Source organism: Fusarium subglutinans, assembly GCF_013396075.1.
Source record: "Fusarium subglutinans strain NRRL 66333 chromosome Unknown NRRL66333_c0000214, whole genome shotgun sequence".
Taxonomy (NCBI): Eukaryota; Fungi; Ascomycota; class Sordariomycetes; order Hypocreales; family Nectriaceae; genus Fusarium; species Fusarium subglutinans.
The window spans coordinates 23,424-45,241 of NW_023502277.1; the positions used below are offsets into that span (position 1 = coordinate 23,424).

At 47.6% G+C, this 21,818-nt stretch overlaps 11 protein-coding genes across 11 annotated transcripts; 3 read left to right on the plus strand and 8 right to left on the minus strand.

Annotated features, from left to right (window-relative positions):
- Positions 1 to 441: 441 nt before the first annotated feature.
- FSUBG_11353 (uncharacterized protein) lies at positions 442 to 1,752 on the minus strand (the record flags this gene model as incomplete). Its single annotated transcript, XM_036676027.1, has 1 exon — positions 442 to 1,752. One exon carries the CDS (start codon positions 1,750 to 1,752, stop codon positions 442 to 444), a length of 1,311 nt encoding a protein of 436 aa, XP_036533156.1.
- A 106-nt stretch (positions 1,753 to 1,858) lies between these two features.
- Positions 1,859 to 2,150, minus strand: FSUBG_11354 (Armadillo-like helical; the record flags this gene model as incomplete). Its single annotated transcript, XM_036676028.1, has 2 exons — positions 1,859 to 2,086; positions 2,139 to 2,150. The coding sequence occupies 2 exons, from the start codon at positions 2,148 to 2,150 to the stop codon at positions 1,859 to 1,861; spliced, it is 240 nt and encodes a 79-aa protein (XP_036533157.1).
- A 22-nt stretch (positions 2,151 to 2,172) lies between these two features.
- Positions 2,173 to 2,777, minus strand: FSUBG_11355 (WD40 repeat 2; the record flags this gene model as incomplete). The annotated part of the gene is made up of 2 exons (XM_036676029.1): positions 2,173 to 2,439; positions 2,499 to 2,777. 2 exons carry the CDS (start codon positions 2,775 to 2,777, stop codon positions 2,173 to 2,175), a joined length of 546 nt encoding a protein of 181 aa, XP_036533158.1.
- Positions 2,778 to 3,777: 1,000 nt separating this feature from the next.
- FSUBG_11356 (triacylglycerol lipase II precursor) lies at positions 3,778 to 5,856 on the minus strand (the record flags this gene model as incomplete). The annotated part of the gene is made up of 1 exon (XM_036676030.1): positions 3,778 to 5,856. The coding sequence occupies one exon, from the start codon at positions 5,854 to 5,856 to the stop codon at positions 3,778 to 3,780; it is 2,079 nt and encodes a 692-aa protein (XP_036533159.1).
- An 832-nt stretch (positions 5,857 to 6,688) lies between these two features.
- Positions 6,689 to 7,768, minus strand: FSUBG_11357 (endopolygalacturonase; the record flags this gene model as incomplete). Its single annotated transcript, XM_036676031.1, has 1 exon — positions 6,689 to 7,768. One exon carries the CDS (start codon positions 7,766 to 7,768, stop codon positions 6,689 to 6,691), a length of 1,080 nt encoding a protein of 359 aa, XP_036533160.1.
- Positions 7,769 to 9,018: 1,250 nt separating this feature from the next.
- Positions 9,019 to 10,610, minus strand: FSUBG_11358 (major facilitator superfamily transporter; the record flags this gene model as incomplete). Its single annotated transcript, XM_036676032.1, has 3 exons — positions 9,019 to 9,363; positions 9,427 to 9,745; positions 9,808 to 10,610. The coding sequence occupies 3 exons, from the start codon at positions 10,608 to 10,610 to the stop codon at positions 9,019 to 9,021; spliced, it is 1,467 nt and encodes a 488-aa protein (XP_036533161.1).
- Positions 10,611 to 11,079: 469 nt separating this feature from the next.
- FSUBG_11359 (lactonase drp35) lies at positions 11,080 to 12,012 on the plus strand (the record flags this gene model as incomplete). The annotated part of the gene is made up of 1 exon (XM_036676033.1): positions 11,080 to 12,012. One exon carries the CDS (start codon positions 11,080 to 11,082, stop codon positions 12,010 to 12,012), a length of 933 nt encoding a protein of 310 aa, XP_036533162.1.
- An 826-nt stretch (positions 12,013 to 12,838) lies between these two features.
- Positions 12,839 to 14,616, plus strand: FSUBG_11360 (triacylglycerol lipase II precursor; the record flags this gene model as incomplete). Its single annotated transcript, XM_036676035.1, has 3 exons — positions 12,839 to 13,017; positions 13,068 to 13,152; positions 13,204 to 14,616. The coding sequence occupies 3 exons, from the start codon at positions 12,839 to 12,841 to the stop codon at positions 14,614 to 14,616; spliced, it is 1,677 nt and encodes a 558-aa protein (XP_036533163.1).
- Positions 14,617 to 15,218: 602 nt separating this feature from the next.
- Positions 15,219 to 16,644, minus strand: FSUBG_11361 (3-(3-hydroxyphenyl)propionate 2-hydroxylase; the record flags this gene model as incomplete). The annotated part of the gene is made up of 2 exons (XM_036676036.1): positions 15,219 to 15,683; positions 15,757 to 16,644. 2 exons carry the CDS (start codon positions 16,642 to 16,644, stop codon positions 15,219 to 15,221), a joined length of 1,353 nt encoding a protein of 450 aa, XP_036533164.1.
- Positions 16,645 to 17,785: 1,141 nt separating this feature from the next.
- Positions 17,786 to 20,039, plus strand: FSUBG_11362 (fungal specific transcription factor; the record flags this gene model as incomplete). The annotated part of the gene is made up of 5 exons (XM_036676037.1): positions 17,786 to 17,972; positions 18,026 to 18,114; positions 18,177 to 18,796; positions 18,965 to 19,012; positions 19,079 to 20,039. 5 exons carry the CDS (start codon positions 17,786 to 17,788, stop codon positions 20,037 to 20,039), a joined length of 1,905 nt encoding a protein of 634 aa, XP_036533165.1.
- A 60-nt stretch (positions 20,040 to 20,099) lies between these two features.
- On the minus strand, positions 20,100 to 20,822 carry FSUBG_11363 (2-haloacid dehalogenase; the record flags this gene model as incomplete). Its single annotated transcript, XM_036676038.1, has 1 exon — positions 20,100 to 20,822. One exon carries the CDS (start codon positions 20,820 to 20,822, stop codon positions 20,100 to 20,102), a length of 723 nt encoding a protein of 240 aa, XP_036533166.1.
- Positions 20,823 to 21,818: the final 996 nt, after the last annotated feature.

Here is a 21,818-nt window from a genome sequence, read left to right on the forward strand (position 1 = left end):
ACTAATTTCGCTCAACTCAATTGACTAGTACAAGCTAAGAGCTTTGAAAAAGGGACACAAGATTGTAAAAAAAGAGAACAAAAGAAACTACTATCTATACCGTAATAAGGCTTCTGGGAGTAATTCCCCGCTTGACTGCCTAACACTATATAAACAGCCTGAGTCCAAATAACGTGATGTTGAGCGCCACTCCGATTGCTACCGGGGCTTCCCTGCCATGTTCCCTTAGAGCCTGCATTCTCTGTCGCATTGGAGCACCCTGGTCGAACGCTCATGCGACCCACCGAGCTGCTTATAGCATCCAGAACCTCTGTCAATAAATTCACCCATACTCCCTCCCTACGAAGAGGAGCAAGGAAATCAATTCTACTACGATTGATAATGTCATTGACTATCAAGGTTAAATGAACATTATACCATATTAGCCCACTGTAACTGTAATCAATGCTCACAGAAATTCCAACTTCCTCCACTATATTGCTCCTGAATCGACGTCCTTTCATCCATTAACTGTAGCCTTACAACCTTGGCTTCTTCCAGCCCCATTGGCCATTCCACGTCCCTGGCCTTGCCATTGACGCTATCAGGCAAGGACTCGCCATTGTGTAAGCGATGCTGGTCCCACCAATTCTTCTGCTGTGGTGGCACGTTAGAAGTACTGATAATAGGTATAGCTGGATCAACCAAAAACAGTGCAAGAATCTTCCTGTGGCCTGGCTTCGTCCGGTCAACTAGCCTGAAAGGTGAGACATGATGTTGCATGAGGTTCGGGAAGAAAATCGCTCTTCCAGCCTTGGTGTGCACAGAGCCAATATCTTGCTGTCGATCTCCCTCTCTCTCGATTGCAAATGTTCGGTAAATCGGGCCATGTTCATATTGGTTGTAGGATATCTCGTCTGAGAGATCTACGGTATTAGTACGGAAGCTGAGAGAACAGTCTGTGATATTCTCGCTGTCGTAGTAATATAGTGCTGTACTGACGATATGTTCTTTAAGCTGGCCTTCAGTATGCCATGAACCACCGTCGTAAGAAGGACTTTCTGGTGTCAGGTGGATATTAGCCAGCTTAACGATGACCTGGATCTGTTTCTTGTCCTTGAAAAAACCAGTGGTTTTGACATCACCAGGCGTGATCTTGACATAACCAGCAGCGTTTGGGTCTGAATCAGGAACATTGACACGGTGTGTTGACTTGAACCACGCCTCGTCTAGTTTTCTCCGCTGAGATCCCTGAAAGTAGCCCTGCTCTGGATCAGAGTCATCTTGGTCAGAGTCATCCTGATCAGAGTCATCTTGGTCAGAGAGACCTTTGTCCTTTGATCCCTCACAAAACTCGGATGTGTCAGACACTTCGTCGATGTCACAAAGAGACCAACGAGAGTCTTCCTCATATTCCTCACCACCAGGCTCATAAGGATGTCGAGGAGCCTCATCCTGGCCTAGAGGACGGTCCCACGGCTTGCAGCCACAATTGACATCTTCTTCAGCCTGGCAATCAAGTATTGCCTCTTCCGTCTGAAGCCTCTGTACGGCAAAGTCATCTTGCCAGCGGTAAAGGATGTCCCAAGCTGGCAAGGACTTCTTGATAAACCTTTCGACGATAGGGTATAAGTGTGCGTGCTCTTGAGGATGAAGATTGTTAATGTAACTCGTAATCTTGACGCTCCCTGTTGCAGGATCCAGTACAACATCGCAAGGAAGCCACTGGAATCTTTGGGAAAAGGTCACTGAAACTTGGTCCGTGGGAGCCATGAACGGTAGGCGCACGGATCATGACAGCTTGTCCCTCGGCAGTAAAAGCGTCCTCTAAACCAATGACACGGTCCAAAAAGATTCTAGACCGGCCATACGTTAAGGGCTAGAGGGAGGGGTGAACAAGATCGAGGACCTTCCGATCACTGCCGGGATGCCAGTCCTGTTGCTCGGGTGCTATATCCTCCAATATCTTGACCGCCTCTTGGAGGGACTTTGCTAGTTCAGCGGTCATGATAGTATCGGATTTAAGCACAGCGGCGGAATAATCATATACAGGAATAAGGCCCGTTCTCTCATATAGATCAGCTTTGATTCGTAATTCTTGAATACACTAGGCACTATCGTTAATATCTCAAGACAGAAAAATGTCATCATTAACTTACAGCGTCAGCCATGGCGGAAGTAAAGTCGGCGTATCTAAGATAGGATTTCCAGTCCCATAGCCAGAGCTTCCTTTTTCCATTTTGTTGCAATTTCGTTGTCGTTGATCTTCTCCCACCATCTTTGTTTATCAGACAATTCATATATGACTTTGAGCATGCAGCATTCCCGGATAAGAAGGACAACAGCGTTCCAACCATCATCAATATCATCAGGAAACAGTATAGGGAACCGGTCTTTCTCATCAGGCATGTGGTCGAGAAGTAAACCAAAGCCTGGTTTGCGTACGATTAGGTCATCTTCCTGTATCAATCAATGTATAAGTAGTTAAGAACGCTGATCACTGACGAGGTGTGAGTTACCGTATAAGATTGCTCCAAGGTCTTGGAGGATTGCCCGCAGTGTGCAAATTTGGCGTGCTTGACGAGCAAAGCCAAAGTCTGCAAAGAAAAGATGTTGAGATCGAGATCATTTTCTTTGGTGATCCAATATTTTGCTTCCAGGGGCGTTGGGTCATTCGCTCCCACCCATTGCCCAAAGGCTTTCCACTGCTCTTCGGTGAGGTTCCTGACGACATCGTTATCCCATAGGAGCTTCTCCTGAGCGGATGTCAGAGCTGGGCCTTGAGGATAAGGTAGCATTGTTGTTGTGACAGAGTTAAGACCACTGAAGATGTCAGGAAATATCAACTCCTTCTTGTTGCGATTTCTGATTTTATATTCTCTTGAAGTTTTTTTCTCTTTAGGCATCCATAAGCATGGACTCCACTAAACAAGACCAGTACTGTTTTTTTAGCCTGGAACTTTACAGGCCAATTGAGAGACTAAGCTCCTGCTTGGTGTCTAGATGCTTAATTTTAGCCTTTTTAGGTAGTTTAAAGTTTAAATTATTGTGGAAGCAAAAGCACTGAACTGCTTTATTAAGTAAATCGTATCTTGGCCTGCCTCTGAACTCCAGATCGGACCGGTCGTTACCCTTTTTTGTATAGCACATTTACATCATTATAGCAAAACGAGGATGGTGCTGAAACAAGGCACTATGGGCCGTCGCTGCGCTAGTATTCTTTTTCACCTTTAACTACATAAATAGTAAAACCTACTACGTTGATCAGATGGGCAAGAACTCCCGAAATTCTTTCTTCTACAGCCAACATTACCGTGTCAGAGCTGTACCCGAAAAGTGTGCCTTTAAAATTGTATACAGTGCTGAGAATCCAGTCCCAAACAGATCGAACTCTGCCGTATTAAGCTTGGATCGGATTGGGTGTGATTTGGACAAGCCTATTGCCGAATGGCAACCAGTAGGGGTCCATCGGAGGGATGGAGAAAGCGTATCGATCTTGAGCTTACCATGGGAATGCAAGGCGAACCAAAGTGGGAGGCTCGCGCTGGGTCTAATAAGCATGAATAGATACTCACATGCGCGCCTCACACGTAAATACAAGTTTGATATCGAGTATACTAGTTAGTACAACCACATATCAACAGGACTCTCAGGCGGAACACCCTGCTGTCTTTTGACCTAGTAGATTAATTACCACTACTCCATAGGTGTTCAAGTTTAAACATGCGCCAACTGTTAGAGATCAAAGGAGCAACTTGTATTACAGGTGTTATTTAATGGAGATTGACTAGAAGTGGCTCATCTGAGGGAAACTTCTTGCCACCTAAAGTCAGGCTTTTCCAGCATCTCTCCGTTCATTACCCCATACACGTAGCCACCTCCAACAAACTCATATGAATCGTTATGCGATACACTTGGCCGTAATACAACAGGCAATCTGCATCCCTTCAAGATCCAAAGAGAGTCACCAGGGCGGGTGATCTTTGGTATCAGTGCAAAAAGGCCCCTCCCTGTTTTATGGAAACCCAATCCTCTTGCATTATAGATTCGATGGAACAGCTCCTGCAAGGCGGGCATTTCATCTTGGAATTCAGAAATGATCCTCGCCATAATGGTCTCTTCCTCGGTGGCTTTTCTTTCAGCCGGCTCTTCTCGCGCCATTTTTTGCTCAGTATCTTGAGAGAAGGCTACGGTAGGCAGAGATAGTCCTATACGGAGCATGTCCTTAAATTGTTCGTCATCGGGGCTCATGGTGTCTTGTTTGTTGTGATCCATCATCACCTTCAGAGCCGCTTCGTGGACAAGATCGGCAGTTAGAGGATATAGTCTATCCAAGTCACCAGCCGATGTATCAGGCCCAATGAAGAAGCTGAAGGCTTCTTGAATCCAACGAGTCATGGCAACAAAGTTGAAAGGACCAGGAGCTCCATTAGATGACTTGTCAGTAAGATTGTCGATATGATACCCTTGGACGAAACACTGATCACTATCATCCTTGCTGAAGTCTACAGACCACGTGCTTGCTTGCCCCCCTGCTACATGCCACGCAGTACTAATGGGACGTGCTATCCAGACATGCTTCAATGGTTTCGGTGCAGAAAGATCTCGTATCCAAGTAGGGTATTCTTCAGCACGACCAGGTAGACCAGCGCAAAGCAGGAGATCTCCCCCTGAATCAGTCTGCAATGCATATTTCCAGAATCGCATTGTTATGTCCCTCATAGAACAAGTATAATCAGGCCGAAGACTGAGTGCTTTCTCCTTGTCGTTCTCATCGATCATGCCGAGAATACCGAAATAACGGTCCCGAGGCACACTGCAGCCGTGGGAGGAAAAGAACACCATACTCATTGGCAAGTTTGCTTGATTCATATCGACTCCACTCATGAGTAGTTTGACAATCTCGTTCAACTCACGGCCATGTGACGTGTTGAGATCAATGAGTCGACATAAACGAACTATACACATGGAATTATATGATGTGAAGAGGCTCACTAGGTCCTCGTTGGTGAACTCAGCTTGATCCCACGGCCACTTAACTCCTTTATACCATAAAGTACCTGCCCAGAGCTGTCCCCAAGGGATGTATCGACGCCCAACGATCATGACTGCATCGCGTCCAAGGACAAATTCTTGCACGACCCAAAGGCGGTGAAACCATGGCGCAGAAATGAGTTGACGATACCTCGCAGGCCATTCGTCTCCTTCAACCCCTTCAATGGCATCTGCCTCCTCATCTGTTGGGTATGGGATATCCAAGAGCTTTGCAGTTGACTCTCCGGAGAGGATCATGGAGTCCCCCTGACCCAGCACAAGTCCACGACGGATGTTTTGTTTCCAATAGCGCTCTATGGCGTCGAGTATAAGTGCGAAGTTCTCTGTTTGTTCGCCAATATCGCACAGAACCCTTATGGCAGAGCTGTAAATGATGCCCATGAGAGACACTTGGACTTCTTTCTCCGCCATATCTACCTGGTTGATGCAAAGACCATCAGCCCAGTAAAGGTGGGACCTTTCTTCGTCGCGAAGTCGGCGTAGAATAGAAGCGAGTGATGCTGTTATCGGAATGGACCCTTGAGCGGTGAAAAAGGTGTCTGTGAAGGTCGACTGGCCCCAAACATAGGAGATTGCGTCAAAGCAAACGTATTTCTCTGGGTCTATCGGATCTGTTTGAGCTGCAGTGCCTGCTGTTCGTCGTGGGGGAAGCTCTTCCAAGTTTTTGACAATCAGCTCGCCATTGAGCTGATCTGCTTCTTGACCAGGGTTGAGGTGCAGCAGTCTTATCTGTCCAGCGCCGAGTGGAACGTACTTGTAAGGCAGATCTTCCAAGTCAGCCGCTGCATTCTTTGGACGTATAACGAAAGGAATTCTGCTCATTTTCACAGCAAAACGTAGGAAACTTGATGTTCTCTAGTCTTGAGAGCCCCGATCTTATTGCTGACGGGCCCTCCTTGACCCCGCAGTCGGGGCCAAAGATCCTGCGTGACCAGCCATAGCCAATGACGATTGCGTCTCATGGTTCGACTCATTTGAGCGGATTGAGCCTCAAAGAACCATCGTCAATCTTATTCTTGGTCCGTTGCAAGCCTAGGAATTTAATTCACGTACCCTACTAATTAAGAGTTCCTTACCATTGCTCGGTCAATGAGGAGCTTGGGTATCTCGATTGCATTGAGACAAGGCTACTGTTTTAAGCACCTTAGTTTAAATAAGAGTCTAGTAGTCCGGAAAATGTCAAAATAACACAGGTTTTCATAGTAACTTTCGGAAACGATAAACACTAAACGAATAGAAGAGAAATAATTATTAGAGCTGGCGAAAGGACAGTGCAGAGTCAAGACAGATCAAAGATAAAGGGCAGCACAGTACTGCTCACTAAGCTATAGTGGATCATTCTAACTGATGCTGACAGCCCACCGGAGCACGAGTAAATGTCTCAACAGCCTTCGATGTTGGACCGCCTAATTCTACACATAACCATGTTTTATATAGAAAGACGGATTATCCGATAGATAAATCATACTTCTAAATCTGCACACTTTGTATTTCACATAATATGCTATAGACAGAGAATGTCAATATGTGCATCAGAGAGAATAGTATTAACTGATAGCTTATATGTACAAAGAAAACAAACAGAAGATAGTACCAGCTATATGTCATGTTCTACACAACTTCATGTACTTCTCCTCACCCAAATTCAAAACACTTAGCAAGAGGCACCAGAGGGAATACCCTTGCACTTGGTAGAGGTCTTTCCACCAGTGACCTTGTTGTTGGTCCAGGTCCAGTTCTTGCAGCTGGCGCAGAGGATGTAGACGTCAGTTCCGCTGGACTTAACAGTTCCGGCGACCTTGTTGATGGTGACGTCGGTGATAGGGACACCAGAAGTGGGGTTTCCAGTAGGAGAGCCGTTCTCGTAATCCTGCTCAATGACGATACCGTACTTGGCGATGTTGGAGAGAGTGATGGTGTCGTACTTGACATCGGAAACGGAACCAGTAGCGCCGGAAACGGTCTTGATGCGGACACCGTTGTCGGAGTTGGAGATTGCAGAGTTGAGGATGCGAACAGTCTTGACGGTGTTATCAGAGCGTCCACCAACAGATCCGATGGAGAGACCGTGGCCACCGCTGCAGTTACCGCCGGTGAAGGTGAGGTTGGTGCCCGAGTTGATGGCGAGACAGTCGTCCTGGTTCTTGACGACAGCTCCAGAGATGTATACGCCAGTAGAGGAGCCAACGTCGAAAGCATCGGTGTTATGTCCGCCGAGAGAGTCGCCGGCAGAGTTGTCCATGTGAACGCCATAGACGCCCAGGTTGGTAACGCTGTTGATGCTGAAAGCCTGGACAGGGGTGTTGAGAACGTTCAGGTTTTTGATGTTGGAGTTCTTGAGGGAGTGGGCGCTGAAGAACTTGGGCTTTGTCTTGCCGCCGTTGCTACCCTTGCCATCCCACCATCTCTTACCATCGCAGTCGATGGAGTGTCCAGAAGCTCCCTCGATGAGCAGGTTGTTACCAGTGAAGGAGATGAGAGGACCCTCCCATTCAGCATAGCCGAAAGTGGTCTTGCCCTGGAAGATGACGTGAGTGCCATCCTTGAGCTTCGTCAAGTCGAGAGTGGTCTTGGCAGGAACGGCAATGTTGTTGAGGGTGATGGTAGAGCAGCCAGCCTTGTTCTTGATGGCAGTAGCGGCATCGGTGAAAGTGCAGCTGGCACGAGGCTCAAGAGCTGGGGCTGCAAGTACAGAGGCGACCAGGCCGCTGAGAAGGACAGTTGAAGAGAACATGTTAATGAATGAATTTTAAAAGAATGGAAGTTTTGAGAGAAAGTATATATACGAAGTGAAGTATACTGCTGAATGGAATGCGGATGCCAAGAATAAGATCGTCGATGATGCCAAGAGCACGCGGCTCTCTTATATACCAAGTGCACTCCCTAACTATATCTGAAGCGCGCATTCGAAGCTTGAATCATGAAGTACCCGCGTATAGATGCCGTTCAGCCGTGACAATGGCCCGTGTTTACAACATCATCGGCCCTGCATCTGGATTAGGGATCGCGAGTTTGGATCGGGAATTACCAGAGTGCTCCACATCGCCCCCAATCTACCGGGGCTAAGATTGAAACACTAACATCGACGCCACAAAAAGTTTAGTCAATTGGTGGACTGCATTTTTCCAGAGCAACCTGTCAGGCTGTCATGTTTCACCATCGAGTCTGGAATCTGAACCATCTCGGATGCCCGGCACATTCAACGTATTCCAGCTGTTTCTCAAACGACTTTTAAATAAGTAAAACTGCTGCACGGTGCGTGACATCGTAAAGTGGGAGATGCGATGCGATTCCTCAATTGCACTAGCTAGTGTAACTTCCCCCAAAGCGTTCGGCAATAAGGCACGCCGGTGATTCTTTTCATTCGTGGGTGTATTTCCCCAGATTGTGTGATTGCATAAGCTGGCACTACCTTCTTTATTAGCAACGGAACAAAGAACTCTATTCTCTTTAGAATTTAACTTTACTAAGTTAACGTTGATTTTTACCTCCTTTAAGTCTGGCACTAAATACTGTGCTAATTACCTTTTACCTCTAGCTCCGATATATCGATCAGTGTGATTGGAGGCATAGCGATTTGAATTAGGAAGCAACCGTCTCGAGCCTCCCAGAGCCCATTTGTCTCATTTCTATCGCTCGCAGTTCGTAGACCCTCCAGGTGATGACATACAACGTATACCATTCACAGTGAGAGCACAAGGCTATAGATGCCCCCAATGAGAAAGAAGTCTGGATCGCAAACCAGAAAGCGTGTCCTAGAAGTTGCAATAGACCTGATGTATTAAGATATTAGTCCAAGACTAATATAGAAGTATTATTAAGCATCTAATAGTAATTATCTTATAAATAAATTAATTTAGCTTATTTTCTTATTTAATTTTATTTAAGTATTATTAATAATATTATCTATAATATTCTAGTGTAGTTAATACTGATTTATTAACTTAGCTGTTTATAGATTATTTTCCCAGTAATATATATATTTTAAATTTCATAACGATAATCTTGGGCTCTATCAGCATCGCCTCCCATGTCAATGGGCACGCCTGCTTCAGGTCTACCGAAACGCCGATCACGTTGGCGGTTCTCCCTATAAAGCATAACACTCATACCAACAGCGCTCAAGGCCGTGAGGAACACAAGGGAGCTTGATACTGCGTTGCCCATGAGATAGTACGGTGCGTCAGTCTTGGGATAGATGTTGGACGCGGCAACGCCCACGGCGTGAGTGACAGCAATGACAATACCGAGGCCGACGCCTGCCTTTGTGTCTCCAGCAAAAGTCGATGTGATCCAAGTAAGGACGATAGGGAAGGCCATATATGTTCCCTTTGACAACAGGGGTCAGTGGGCGGGTTTTATGAAACTCCGACTGCTATATGGACAACATACCGTGACAGCAAGAAAACATGTTATGTATCGCGACAAGTCGTCTTTCAAAAGACCGAGACAGATGTATCCAGTCCCAGCGATCAACCCTCCAATAGAAATTGGAATACCTCTGACCCGAAACCTGTCAGACAAGGCGGCCGTGATAAGTAAAATGACATAGGCGACGGCGTAAATGGGAGCTGTCATTAGATTCGCCCGCACAGAGTGGTAACCCAAATCCTTTACAATTGTAGGCAGGAACACGGCAGCGACGGCAAGGGACAAGGACAGACCGGAATACATGACGCAGAAAAGGTAAAGACGGTAATCAAGAAAAGCTCTGTCGGATTCTTCGTTAATTATTGGATAGCTAGTCGGACAAATAAATAGAGAAAGACCTACGCTTTGACTTGATCTTTGCTGATGCCTTCGTCTGCGTTCTTGGTGAACCTGCTACGTCGATCCAAGATAATTTGATGCTCCTCGTCCGTGAACCAAAACGACTTCCCGGACTCTGGTCGGCCAGGTAGCATCCAGAAAGTAGCAACCCCCACAGCAATTGTCGGAAGGCCCTCGACAAGGAACAAGCCCTGCCAAGGAGCAACAGCCATGCCGTTGGCAAGGCCCATACCGTAAGCAACTAGGCCTGAGATGACACCGCTCAGGGCGCTCATACCGGCGTATGCCGCGATGCGCAGAGATAGTTCAGACTTGAGGTACCAGAAGCTGAGGTACAAGGCACATCCAGGGGCGAATGATGCCTCAAAAACCCCGAGGAAGAAACGCACAGCGATGAGTCCTCCGGGATTGACACATGCAGCCTGTAAAGTACTGACAGCGCCCCAGCCCACGGCACAGATACCCAGCCACGTGGAAGGTTTGACTACTTTCAACATCAAGGCACCAATCGTGCCGAATATGACCGTGCCAATGTAGAAAGAAGCTGAGGCAATCTGATACTGGATACTGGAGAGACCAACATCCTCTGCGAGGCCAATATTGCGGGCGTTTCCCATGTTACTTCGATCGATGTAAGAGAGAAGGTAGAGGAGCATGATCCAGGGGAGTATGGTCCTGTCGAGCTTTCGGACAAGCCGTTTCTCATCCGCTTGGCCGAAGGATACTGGGCTCTCGGTGTTTGCTTTGGTGGCTTCGGTGTTGTTCTCGAGGTGAAGGCATGGTTGCTGGTTCTTGAGGCCTGACATGATATGCGGATATCCTTGATTGAATGGAGAATGAGATGGAGAGCATTTGTACAGTAGTGAAATGGAGTCAGATATAGCATCGTTTATATAGCATTGTGATGAGCGGACAGTCTTCTGCCGATGTTGCAGGCAATGGCGGGTGGAATCCGCTGGATACAACGAGCAAACAAAGGGGAAATCAGAATAGACTCACGAGTAGCCTGGTATGTAGATTGCTTCCCCACGGGGCCCCGGAATCGTGGGGAAGCGGAGCAAACACCGCCCCAGCGCTTGGCGGCGAGTCTCCGTGATCAATTTCCATACACCACCCCGTGCGGCATTTGCCCGTTCTCCAAATCCAGCGGGTGCGTATGTACGGCAGAGTTCCGCTCCCGGTCTTTTCTTGGCCCAATGACCTAGACTATGTAACCATGCCTTTACCAGTTCGAAACGTCAGCATCACCTGGACATTGCTCAGCTATCCTGCGAGATGAATTGGTTCGCCCCCCCTCCCGTGCTAGAGCCAAAGCTCCTGACCACGCTTCCATTCAAATTTCGCACTGTTGGCGTATCAGAGCACTCGACGAACCAGAAACGTGGACGACCACTCGACAGCTTCCTTGAAGGTCCAGTCGTCATAGACGATACGCTGTATCTTGCCGACATCCCTTACGGCCGGATCTTTGCCGTCAATCTAGATACAAATGAATGGGACCTTGTGATACAATACGACGGTGAGCCCAATGGCCTAGCATGGCATAAACAACGACGCCAACTCCTCATCGCCGACTTCAAACATGGCATCCTTGCTCTCGACCTCGAAACCAAGATTATGACCACTGTGATGGATCGCTTCAACGGCGAGCGGCTCAAGGGACCTAACGACCTGATCGTCACCTGCGACGGCAGCATAATCTTCACAGATCAGGGCATGAGCGGGCTTCAAGACCCAACGGGGCGCGTATACCGCATTAGCTCAGGCTTCAACACAGGAAGTGGCCCTAATCGCGTCGAGGTGCTGCTTCGCAACTGTCCGTCGCCCAATGGCCTAGTTCTCGACAAAGATGAAAAGAACCTCTTCGTCGCCATGACAAGGGACAATAGTGTTTGGCTTGCGCCCTTGTACCCAGACGGCAGTGTGCAGCGAACAGGGCGATTTTCGAGTTACTTTGGTGTTGGGGGACCTGATGGCCTGTTGACGAATCGAGAGGGTGATCTCTTTGTTGCTCATTCTACACTGGGCATGGTTTTCGTGCACCACAAGGACGGCACACCTCTTGCAGCCGTCACGACAAAGGGTTTTGGTTCCGGCACGACTAATTTAACTTGGGGAGAGGGGGCTGAGAAGACTCTTTACATCGTTGAAAGTGAGTCTGGTACAATTCTGACACTGGATTGGTGTAATGTAGCGACTGTGCAGTAGAGCTCTACAGTGATCTCTTAAGAATCTCTTAGTAAAGCTGGAAATATGGCCGTGTATCGAGCAGGCCCCAATTGGTGACGAGATGGGAACCATTATATGTACACTTAAAGCCTATCTGGCCGGAGTGATAACCTGTACTTTGACTCTTGCATTGCATGCCTTTGCCGGCCAGGCGATGGAACCAGCGATAACAACCGGGAATTTCGACGAATCGCATTGGGAGCCTTCTGAAGTTCAGCGCTGCTATTGATCCAAGTGATTTACAGTCTGATAAGAAACGAGCAGCAGCAAAACGTTGTAATTCATTGTCCTTTAGTTGTCTACCCTAGTAATCCATGCCTCAGAGTAAATTAAAAGCATACCGCTGGATAACTCACGCAATTGTTTCCTGAGGCTATTCCAGACTAGGTGTGGCTGTGTGGGGTAGAGCGTACGCGATCCTCGGCAAATCCGCCTATGACAGCTACGCTGGCGTATGAGCTGCGTGGTGGAGCTGCGTTGTGACAGGAACGAAATCAGCAAAAGCTACACATTAGCAGGGCCGAAATCCATCTCAAGATTACATACAAGCGCGCGCGAACTGTTTAGTCAAGTTGGAGTCCTGACAAATACAGTCTGATTCGCAGTGCGCTTACAAATGTTATTCAGTTTACGCTTTACCCTCTTGGCTATGTAGGATCTGCAATTATCTTAAATATCTGGTGATGATTTGTCTGTAATACGTATATAAGGTGCTTATCACATACCACTCCTAGATCTACTCAAGTCACAGACTGCCAAATATTCTTATTTTTCAATACCTTCCAGAGCACCAGACTTACCCACCATGTTGCCACGACTCTCGTACATCGTGTTGTTGTGCACGTCCTCTTTCAAAGGCATAATTGCAGCCGCAAAGCCTGCCGATAGCTGCTCGTCAACGACTGCACCTCGTGTTAATTTGGGCTATGCTAAATACGAAGGTGTAGCCCTTTCCAACGGCCTCAACCAGTTCCTGGGTATGCGGTATGTTGATACAACACTCTCATCTCGACATGCTGCTTATGTTAGCTCAGATACGCCGCGCCGCCCACGGGGTCACGCCGTTTCTGGTTGCCTGATCGACCCCTCAATGAAACACACTTAGTCCAGGCTCACAAGGTGAGTTATAACACTCACAATCTAGACCTACATCTAATCTTCAAATACTAGCACGGCGCTGTCTGTTATGGCGTTACCCCATCTGTTCCGACCCCCGACTTAGAGTTCTCAGAAGACTGCCTGTTCATCGACGTATACGCTCCGAAAAATGCGACCTTCAACAAAGATGGCGGCCTTCCAGTCATGTTGTGGCTCCAAGGTGGTGGATTTGTCCAGATCATCAACGCAAACTACAATGGCTCCGGCCTCATCGAAGCAACCCAGGGAAACATGATTGTGGCCACCTTCAACTACCGTGTTGGTCCGTACGGGTTCCTTGCCAACCATCAATTGAAAGAAGAAGGAAACCTGAACGTGGGACTTCACGATCAGATGGCCGCTATCGAATGGATTCATGAACATATCTCCAAATTCGGAGGCGATCCGAAAAAAGTAACACTTTTCGGTACTTCAGTTGGCGGAGGCAGTGTCATTCTACAATTACTGGCATACGGAGGTAAGTCTACAAATAGCACTAAGCATTGGAGTGCAGGAATTGCCGAGTCTATGTATCTGCCCTCAGTCTACACTGTTGATGAGATGCAGTTCCATTACGATCACCTGCTCAAGGCTACGAACTGTAGCGACTTGGAATGTCTGCGTCAGTTGCCTATTGAACAGTTCCAAGCCAAGAATGTGGCTATCCCATTCCCAGGTCAACATGAGCCCGCCCTCTTTGGATATGGTCCGACCATCGACGGTAGCCTTCTCCCAGATCGGCCTTCCACTTTGCTTCAACAAGGACGGTTTGCTAAAGACAAACCAATGATCCTGGGATCCTCCAACACGGAAGGAACGGTCTTTGCACCTCAGGCCAATACTACTGAAGATGTTAACCATTTCCTAACGGCGCAACTCCCTGGTCTGACAACAACGGCCCTGAGTAGGCTAAACCACCTTTATTCAGATATACCAGCCACGTATCCCAATGTCAACGTGACGCAGGCTCCACTATACTACAGAGCGGCAGAAATGTTCGGCGATTCCTCCTTCCTTTGTCCGGCTTTCCACTTTGCGGCCGGTCTCCATCATGCCGGTGTTCCAGTGTACTTATATCTTGATCGCATCTTTGATCCGATCGAAGTCCAAGCTGGTTACATTGTGCCACATACTTTCGACACGCAGGCTGTCTGGGGACCATCATTCGCCATAAACTACGCTGCTCTGCCGGGGGCCACGAGCTACAAACCTGGTCAATCTAATGCTGCGGTAGTCCCTGTAGTGCAGGCTTTTTGGACTAGTTTTGCTCGGTCTGCTGGCAATCCTAACATCTTAAGGGCTAACGGGACGCCATTTTGGAAGGAATCCATGGGCAGTAGCTTTCTAAACATCGAGACGAACAATACTAGGATGGAACAAATAAGTAACTCATTATCTGAGAAATGTGCTTACTGGGCGGGCCTTGCGGCGGAAATAAAGCAATAGCTGTTTCCGGAGTATATTTCCTTTATATAAATTATTCCTCGGTACTGGTAACTATAGCGAATTACTTAAATAGAGCTGCTAGTCTTTATAGTTTATACAGTCTGATTTAAATCTATTACCTCTAGCTACCATGCTTTTCTACCTGTAAAATTATAAATAACGTCAATGGGTTACATCCAGTAAGGCTCGATATCCTAACGAAGGGCCTTGCAGGTCTGGAGTAAATTAATTACCTGAGACTTACAAATCGAGGCTGTACTTACTAATATAAGTCTTAAGTTTGTTTTTCTACAGCTTCCCAGACACCCATTTAAGAACGGGTCTTTGTTGTTGAAACGAGGTAGAACTGGTTTCGTGACTTGATGATAAATACCAAGTTAGAGTCTGGCGGGTGTGCTGGGTAGCGCGAACCTGCCTGACGCAATACTCTATATCTTAAAAGTGTTAGAATTTGCCTACGGTTATATCACGTAGATGGAAAAGGTAGGTTCTAATTATGTGAAAGTCACATACAATTTACCAGTATTTAAAAGATTGTAACCTAAATCTAGTACATCCGAGCTATAGAGACTTGAATGGTTTCCAAACAGGACCAGCAATAGTTATACTTGGGGCCTATCTGGCCGAAGTGAAATTCTGTACTTCACTACCTCTGGATCCTCGTACTCTTCCATCCACCGAGGATCAAGAGTAATGCTCCATTGCCTCACATGGACCATGTCCTGGTTATGGATGTCTGCAAGGGACTCATGGAACTGAGTGTCCTCCTGTCTCTTTTCTGGAGTTGCCGTCCTTACCCACTTCTGCATATTATGTTCTTTCGCGACTTCATCATCGGCCCATATACCAAGAGGGTCTTCACTATATCCTCCCATCTGGATCATTCTCTTATTCTCAATGGAGAAAGCATTCGTGAAAGTGAGCCACTTGTCGCGACGGGCATTTGCCCAGTAGTCAAGGAGGTCTTCTCGTGCTCGACCATTGATCACGGCACCGAGAGCACGGCCGAGGGGGCCTGCGTCCAAGAGGCCTGTAGTCAATCCCAGTCCTCCAATAGGGTTGTTGCTCTAGGCTGTTCGTCAGTACTTCAGACGATCTCACAGAATATCGTGGCAAGGGTCTTTGAGAATTAGTACGCACATGAGCAGCATCTCCCGCTAGCAAAACTCTTCCTTTCTTGAAAGTCGAAGCACATCTCTGATGAGGCTTGTACTTGTTTAGCTCCACGAGCTCGTATTCGACAGGCCAGACTGGAAAGATATGCTTGTAGTGCTCATCGATCTCGGCCCGAATCTCATCGTTTGTCATTCCTGCCTTAACGCCAAAGGCACAACGCCAAAGGCCAGCATCGTCTAGAATACATACGACGGACCAGTGAACAGGGTTCATGATAAAGTTGGCTGTAGAAAACCCATGCCTCATGAAATCGAAGCGTACGTTGGTTGCGACAAAGTCTTCCTTGGGCCAAGAGAAGCCGTCAAATGTGATGTCAGAGAGTCTCCGGACGGCTGATCCAGCGCCATCGGCCCCTACCAGCCAGTTGCAGGTGTATCTGATTTCGATGTTTGTGTTAGTGTCTAAAGCCACGACTTCGACTATATCCTGTCCCTCGTCGGGGTTGATTTCAGTGACCTTCTGGCAGAACTTGATCTCAGCATTGTATTTATTGAGGAGATGATCGACCAAGATTTTGGCTAGCTTGGGTTGCGGGCAATTGAGTCCGGCAGGGAATCTATCGGCATCTTGAGTCTTGGTGATAGAAGCGACCCTCTCCTTGTTCTTCCAGAAAGTCATGACATCATTGAGAACAGATTCCTTTCGGACATCGTCGAGTGTTCCAGATTCGAGCAGTTCCGCCTGTGCACAAGGTTGATAAACAGCCGCGCGGGGAGACTGGTCGACTTCGTGGTTCCTCTCTAGAATCAGCACTGGCACATTGAGTTTGGCCAAGTTGACTGCCGTGATTAAACCAACCGGGCCTGCCCCAACAATAATGACCGGACGCGGTTTTGAGTTAGGGGGAGACATGATTTCGTTAATGATAAGCAAAAGTTGACGTTTTTGTAGGACGCAGATCCAATATTTGGGAAAAAGGATATTGTTGGCTGGTTCTGAGATATAATAGGAATGCCTATAGTAAAGGAAGTAAATCAAGTCTCTCCTCTTTGTCCCACATACGAGAACCTGTATTTTGGCAGATCCAGGGTATTTAGAAATGGTCTGCTGAGCTGACCCCACAAAGCGCCAAGACAGAGGTTGCGAGGGGTAAGTAGCATCAGGACTTCAAGGCCCATCAAGTCCAGCATAGCACATGAGCAAGTGGAACCAGGTAAATATTTATTTATTTTCACATTTATACAACAGACACGCTTTAGTCTATGCCTTGTAGAGATGTTTTATTCTCCCACTACTTAGTCTTCCCCATCTACGAAGCTGAGGAAGCATCTTGTCTCTCCCAACCCATAAATCAACTACTGGTAACAATTTATCCGTAGTTGGGGGGTCCTTCACCACCATCCCCTTGCTTGGCCGTTGTAAATTATGCTGTGCCAGCCTAAAATATATCATTGAGATGTCATAAGCTTTCACTATCAATTAACTTGCTTTCTTCCTCAAGCTTATCTTACCTTACTCAAGATAAGACGCTGCACAGTGACTAACTATTCTGGGATAGCTGCTGGAAAAGCGGGGTCCATGCAAGTCACGTCGGCTCCAAGATTGGGGAACGAACATGCATTCATACTCATCAACATCCCTTATCTCATACCTAGTGAGCTCCCTACCTGACTCAATACGACCGTCAGTTACAGACCGAGTGGTTATGGAACAACGAAGACGCGTCTCCCGAGCGTAAGATTCCTAGACAAGCCCAGGAGGGGTACACCAAATTCGTCTAATGTCGGATGCGATAGGTGCGATGAATGTCGTCGATTGAAAGAGAAATGTGAAAGCGGCTTCCCGTGCCGCAGATGTTCCCATCTCCAACGACAATGTAGATATACAGATCCGACCCCGAAACCTCGTGAGTTTCGGGCCTACGTTCCGAGGTGAGTAGCTTCATCGATTGTCGAGAGCATGTCTGACAGCTCGAAGAGAAAGCCGTCGGAGACCAGATACGAGCCAACTGATTGAACGTTCAAAGCACATGGAGCGGATACTACGGCGCACCATGCCAGGAGTGTCGCTGGACACTGAGAACCTCTCCAACATAGCGGACAGACTCGAAGCCGAGCATCAGAGTCTAAATCCGGCCTTGGAGGGCCCGAGGGACTTGGAAGCGTTGGGGGACAACTTGGAAGCGTTGGAGATCGATGATGAGGCGTGTACAATGCAACCAGTTGGAGATACGGCAGCGTGTTCGTTACCTCATACTTGACTTGCATTGAAGACGGACACTAAAGGATTACAGATTTCTCAGGAGAATTCTCTTACTGGAATTTCTCCATGCGCATCAAAAACCTAATAGAGAGCCAGATACAAGAACCGGAGAGCCGACGGGTATTTTATACTACCTATGGGTAATACCTATGATTTATACATCATTAACTAATAATGTGCAGGGGGCCAATAGTCAGAATGATGACTCGGATGGTTATCCACGTGCGCATCACCTACGTCCTGGGCGTAGCCACTTGTCCGAAGCAATGTCATCGTTTCCTCCTGCCAGCATATCAAACTTTCTGGTGACAGTCTTTTTCAAGTTTGCTGAGAGTTATCTCTTCTTCGTTGAACAAAGCTGGGTTTTTGAGAAATTAGATCTGCTCTACAAGAGCCCTCAAGCTCTGTCCCAACCTGGTAGTGAAGCGACGGTCAGTATCCTCCTGACCGTCCTTGCCATTGGAACACAATACGCTCATCTTGAACACACCGACGGATCTGATACCACCTCGACGCCAGGCCTCTTGGAGGAAGAGATAGGCGCCATGTTTTACCAACAAGCAATTCGGCTGCTTCCCGAAATCATCGAAATCTCATCCCTCGAAAGTGTGCAGGCATGCCTGTTGTTCGGATACTATTCAGTGCCGATTGACGCTTCTGGCCTTGGTTTTATATACCTCAACCTGGCTACTAGATTAGGGATGCAGAATGGCATGCATCGCAAATGCAGCAACAGCGCCTTTAACGCAAGCGTAATCGAGACTCGAAACCGCGTTTGGTGGACGATCTACGTGGTGGAAAGGTAAGCTATTCTTCCCCATACTGCACTCCGCTGACCCGAGAGAAGAAAGATATCTATTTTCCACGGCCGGCCCATCTCGGTGTCTCGGTCAAATATCGATGCCACTCTACCAGTGCATCAAGGGGGCTTACAATCAGATGATGAGCGTAAACGAGCTTCGTTTTCAAGAGTCTCTGTACAGCTGATGTACTTTCTCGAAGACATGTATCACGAAATGTAAGTTGAGAACAAGCCTCCACGCATAAGACAAGATACGGTTACCTATGAATAACACCTATACAGAAACATCTTGCGCAATTGTCGAAAGCGAGAGATAGTCACAATTGTATCGCGACTTGTGGCCAAAAGGGACAGTTTGATCACATGGTGGCAATCTCTCCCTCCGGATACGATCGGCTCGAATGAGCAACCAACAATGACACAGTCACGGTCAGTGATGCATCTGAGACTCGATTACTGCCTGGTGCGCATGTTTGTTGGGAGGCCGTTTTTATTGAAGAAAGATACAAAAGACTCAGCGACAAGTCCATCCGTTCCCGAAAACAGTCCTGGGACCAACGAAAGAACAGCCTCGAAACTCGGGACTAGCCGAGAAGAGCTGATAAGCGACTGTATAAAAGCGGCAACAGAAGCCCTTGATATTTGTCAGCAGCTACGGTCGAGCGAGATGGGTCTTGCTCGGGCCTCGTATCCCGAATACAGTGCGTGTAGGGCATCGTTGCTGGTGCTAATTGCCTACTCGATCCGCAATCTCTCTGATCAATTCCGCAAGTCGTTATGTGATGGATTGGATATGATAAGGGAAATGTCTGCTATTGGAGAGTCGGCACGTTCTGAAGTCTCCTTGATCGAGTCGCTTGAACGTGCTCTCGCTCGTCTGCACGCTGGACCACGGCCGAATGACGTGGGTAGCCGTAACCAAGCAGGTTCCGATTCGGCATACGAAGCATTCCGCAGCTGGGGAGCCACCTTGGCGGGCAAGAATGGTCTCGAAGCCGCTACAACAGCTGCTCCAAATGCCTCAGGTAATCAAGCGGAGACGGACTCCACGTCTGGTTGGCCCGTGGACTTCCAGGCCCTGTCCAGCATGGACTTTTTCAGTGCTTACGACCCTATGGCGGATCCTCTACTTCAACTGCCCTTCTTTGGGACGGAAAATCTCTCTCCGACTGATGGATGGCTTACGCAGTCCGAGACAGAGATACTTGGGCGATTCATTACAGGACCTCACGGAGGAAACTAGGCAGAGCAGGCTGATCATATTAAAACAAGGTTAATTTAGCTTATTCAAAACAGACAAGAGCTAAAGCGATGCTTTTACAATCCCCTTTGCCATCTCCGGAAGTGTATCAGCTATAACCTCCATCTGGGTGTCGAAGATGTCAGAGCAGGGATCCTGTTCATAGATGGTGCAATAAGCACCCCGGAAGCCAACCTTGACCGCAGCAGAGACGTCCCACATGTGAGCAGCAGCAAACCACTTGACATCATCCGGTGCGAATCGAGCTAGGGTTGGCTTGTACGCAGCCAACGCGGGCTTGGCCACGCCCTGTCCATCGCAGCTGATGAGGTTCTCGAGCGGCATGTCAACGCCAGCGCGCTCAAAGTATCCACCCACACGCTTGACATCACCTGTTGTCAAACACCACACTGTGAAGCCGGCGTCTCTCAATATTTGAAAGCACTCTTGAGCTCCGGGTCGCAACTCAAGGTCCGAATAAGCCAGGACACAGGAGTCCCTTTCTGCGTCCGTGACGAGTTCTCGTGGTGCCGCAACACCAACCATGAACAGAGTGCGGTAGAACAAGGTACGCAAGACTTCCTTGTAGGGACGATGGCGCTCAGAGACGGAGAGAAAGGTGAACTCCAGCTCGGCAGCCGTCATCCAAGTGTAGCCGAATGCATTGGCTGTGATGTGCTTGGTGGCTAGCTTCTCGCCAATGACACGGTCGATGCCTTTGTAGAAGGCATCGAAAGAGACGCAGGTGCCGACTACGTCGAAAACGACATGCTTTTGATTGGCCATGATGGGGACTTGATGCCAACCTTGGTTGCAATCCTTGAAGATAGACGAGAGCGGGGAAAGAGGGGGAAGGAAAGTTTGCCGAAACAAGATAAGATGCGGATAGGAAGGGCAAGATGACCTGAGGTTACGTAGTAGACACTTATGAATTATCTCAAGAGGAGACGAGTTGCAGCATCATTAACAACGTAAAATGGCCTCTTTTATCCAATGATGAATGTGACACTGGTACTCTGTACCGTACTCCACTGCAACCGGGGTTATCACCATTTCATCTAGATCTAGCCTAATGGAGTAGGACCGGACCGGCCAGACATGATTGGCTACTGCATCTTGACGCTATCAGTCACCCTTATCGGGGGTTTCACATTTGGTTCTTGGCCCTCGCGGCTCCGGATCGGAGATATGCTAGCGGCTTTCAAAGTAGTCTAGTGGTACTCCGTATCTTGAGATGTCAAGCGATAAGGGCATGCCGTTGCCACCGTTCCGGTCTGGATCCTTCTCCCATGACTTATCTATAGAAAACACATGTCTTATACATATCTATGTTTTAAACTAGTAAACATTAAGTGAATTATTCTAGATAGATAAAGTAAGTTTTATAATCCCTCTCTAAAGATTCAGTCCCAATAGAGCATACCTAGATTAGATATTCGAGGTTTGAATGTACTGTAGTGCGGAGTAGCTGCAGCCAAGCTACTTAGCCGGCTGACTGACACGCGGGAATCTGCAGCACACTCTCGGCGTTTCCCACATGTCCCACTTCCCCACAAAGTGTAGATTTATTTTAGAATGACCGACTGATCATTCTACGCCTTTGTTGCGCCGCATCGATGGGTTTCGCTGTCTTATACTCAACCGTATTCCTAGTATTATAGAGAATGCAATTTACAAGTCTTATACATACACATTACACTAAATCCCACAAAAACAATCTTGAAATATAGCTTATGAGTTATAGGGTAGGTTATAAAAGCGTTTTAATAATAATAAATAATA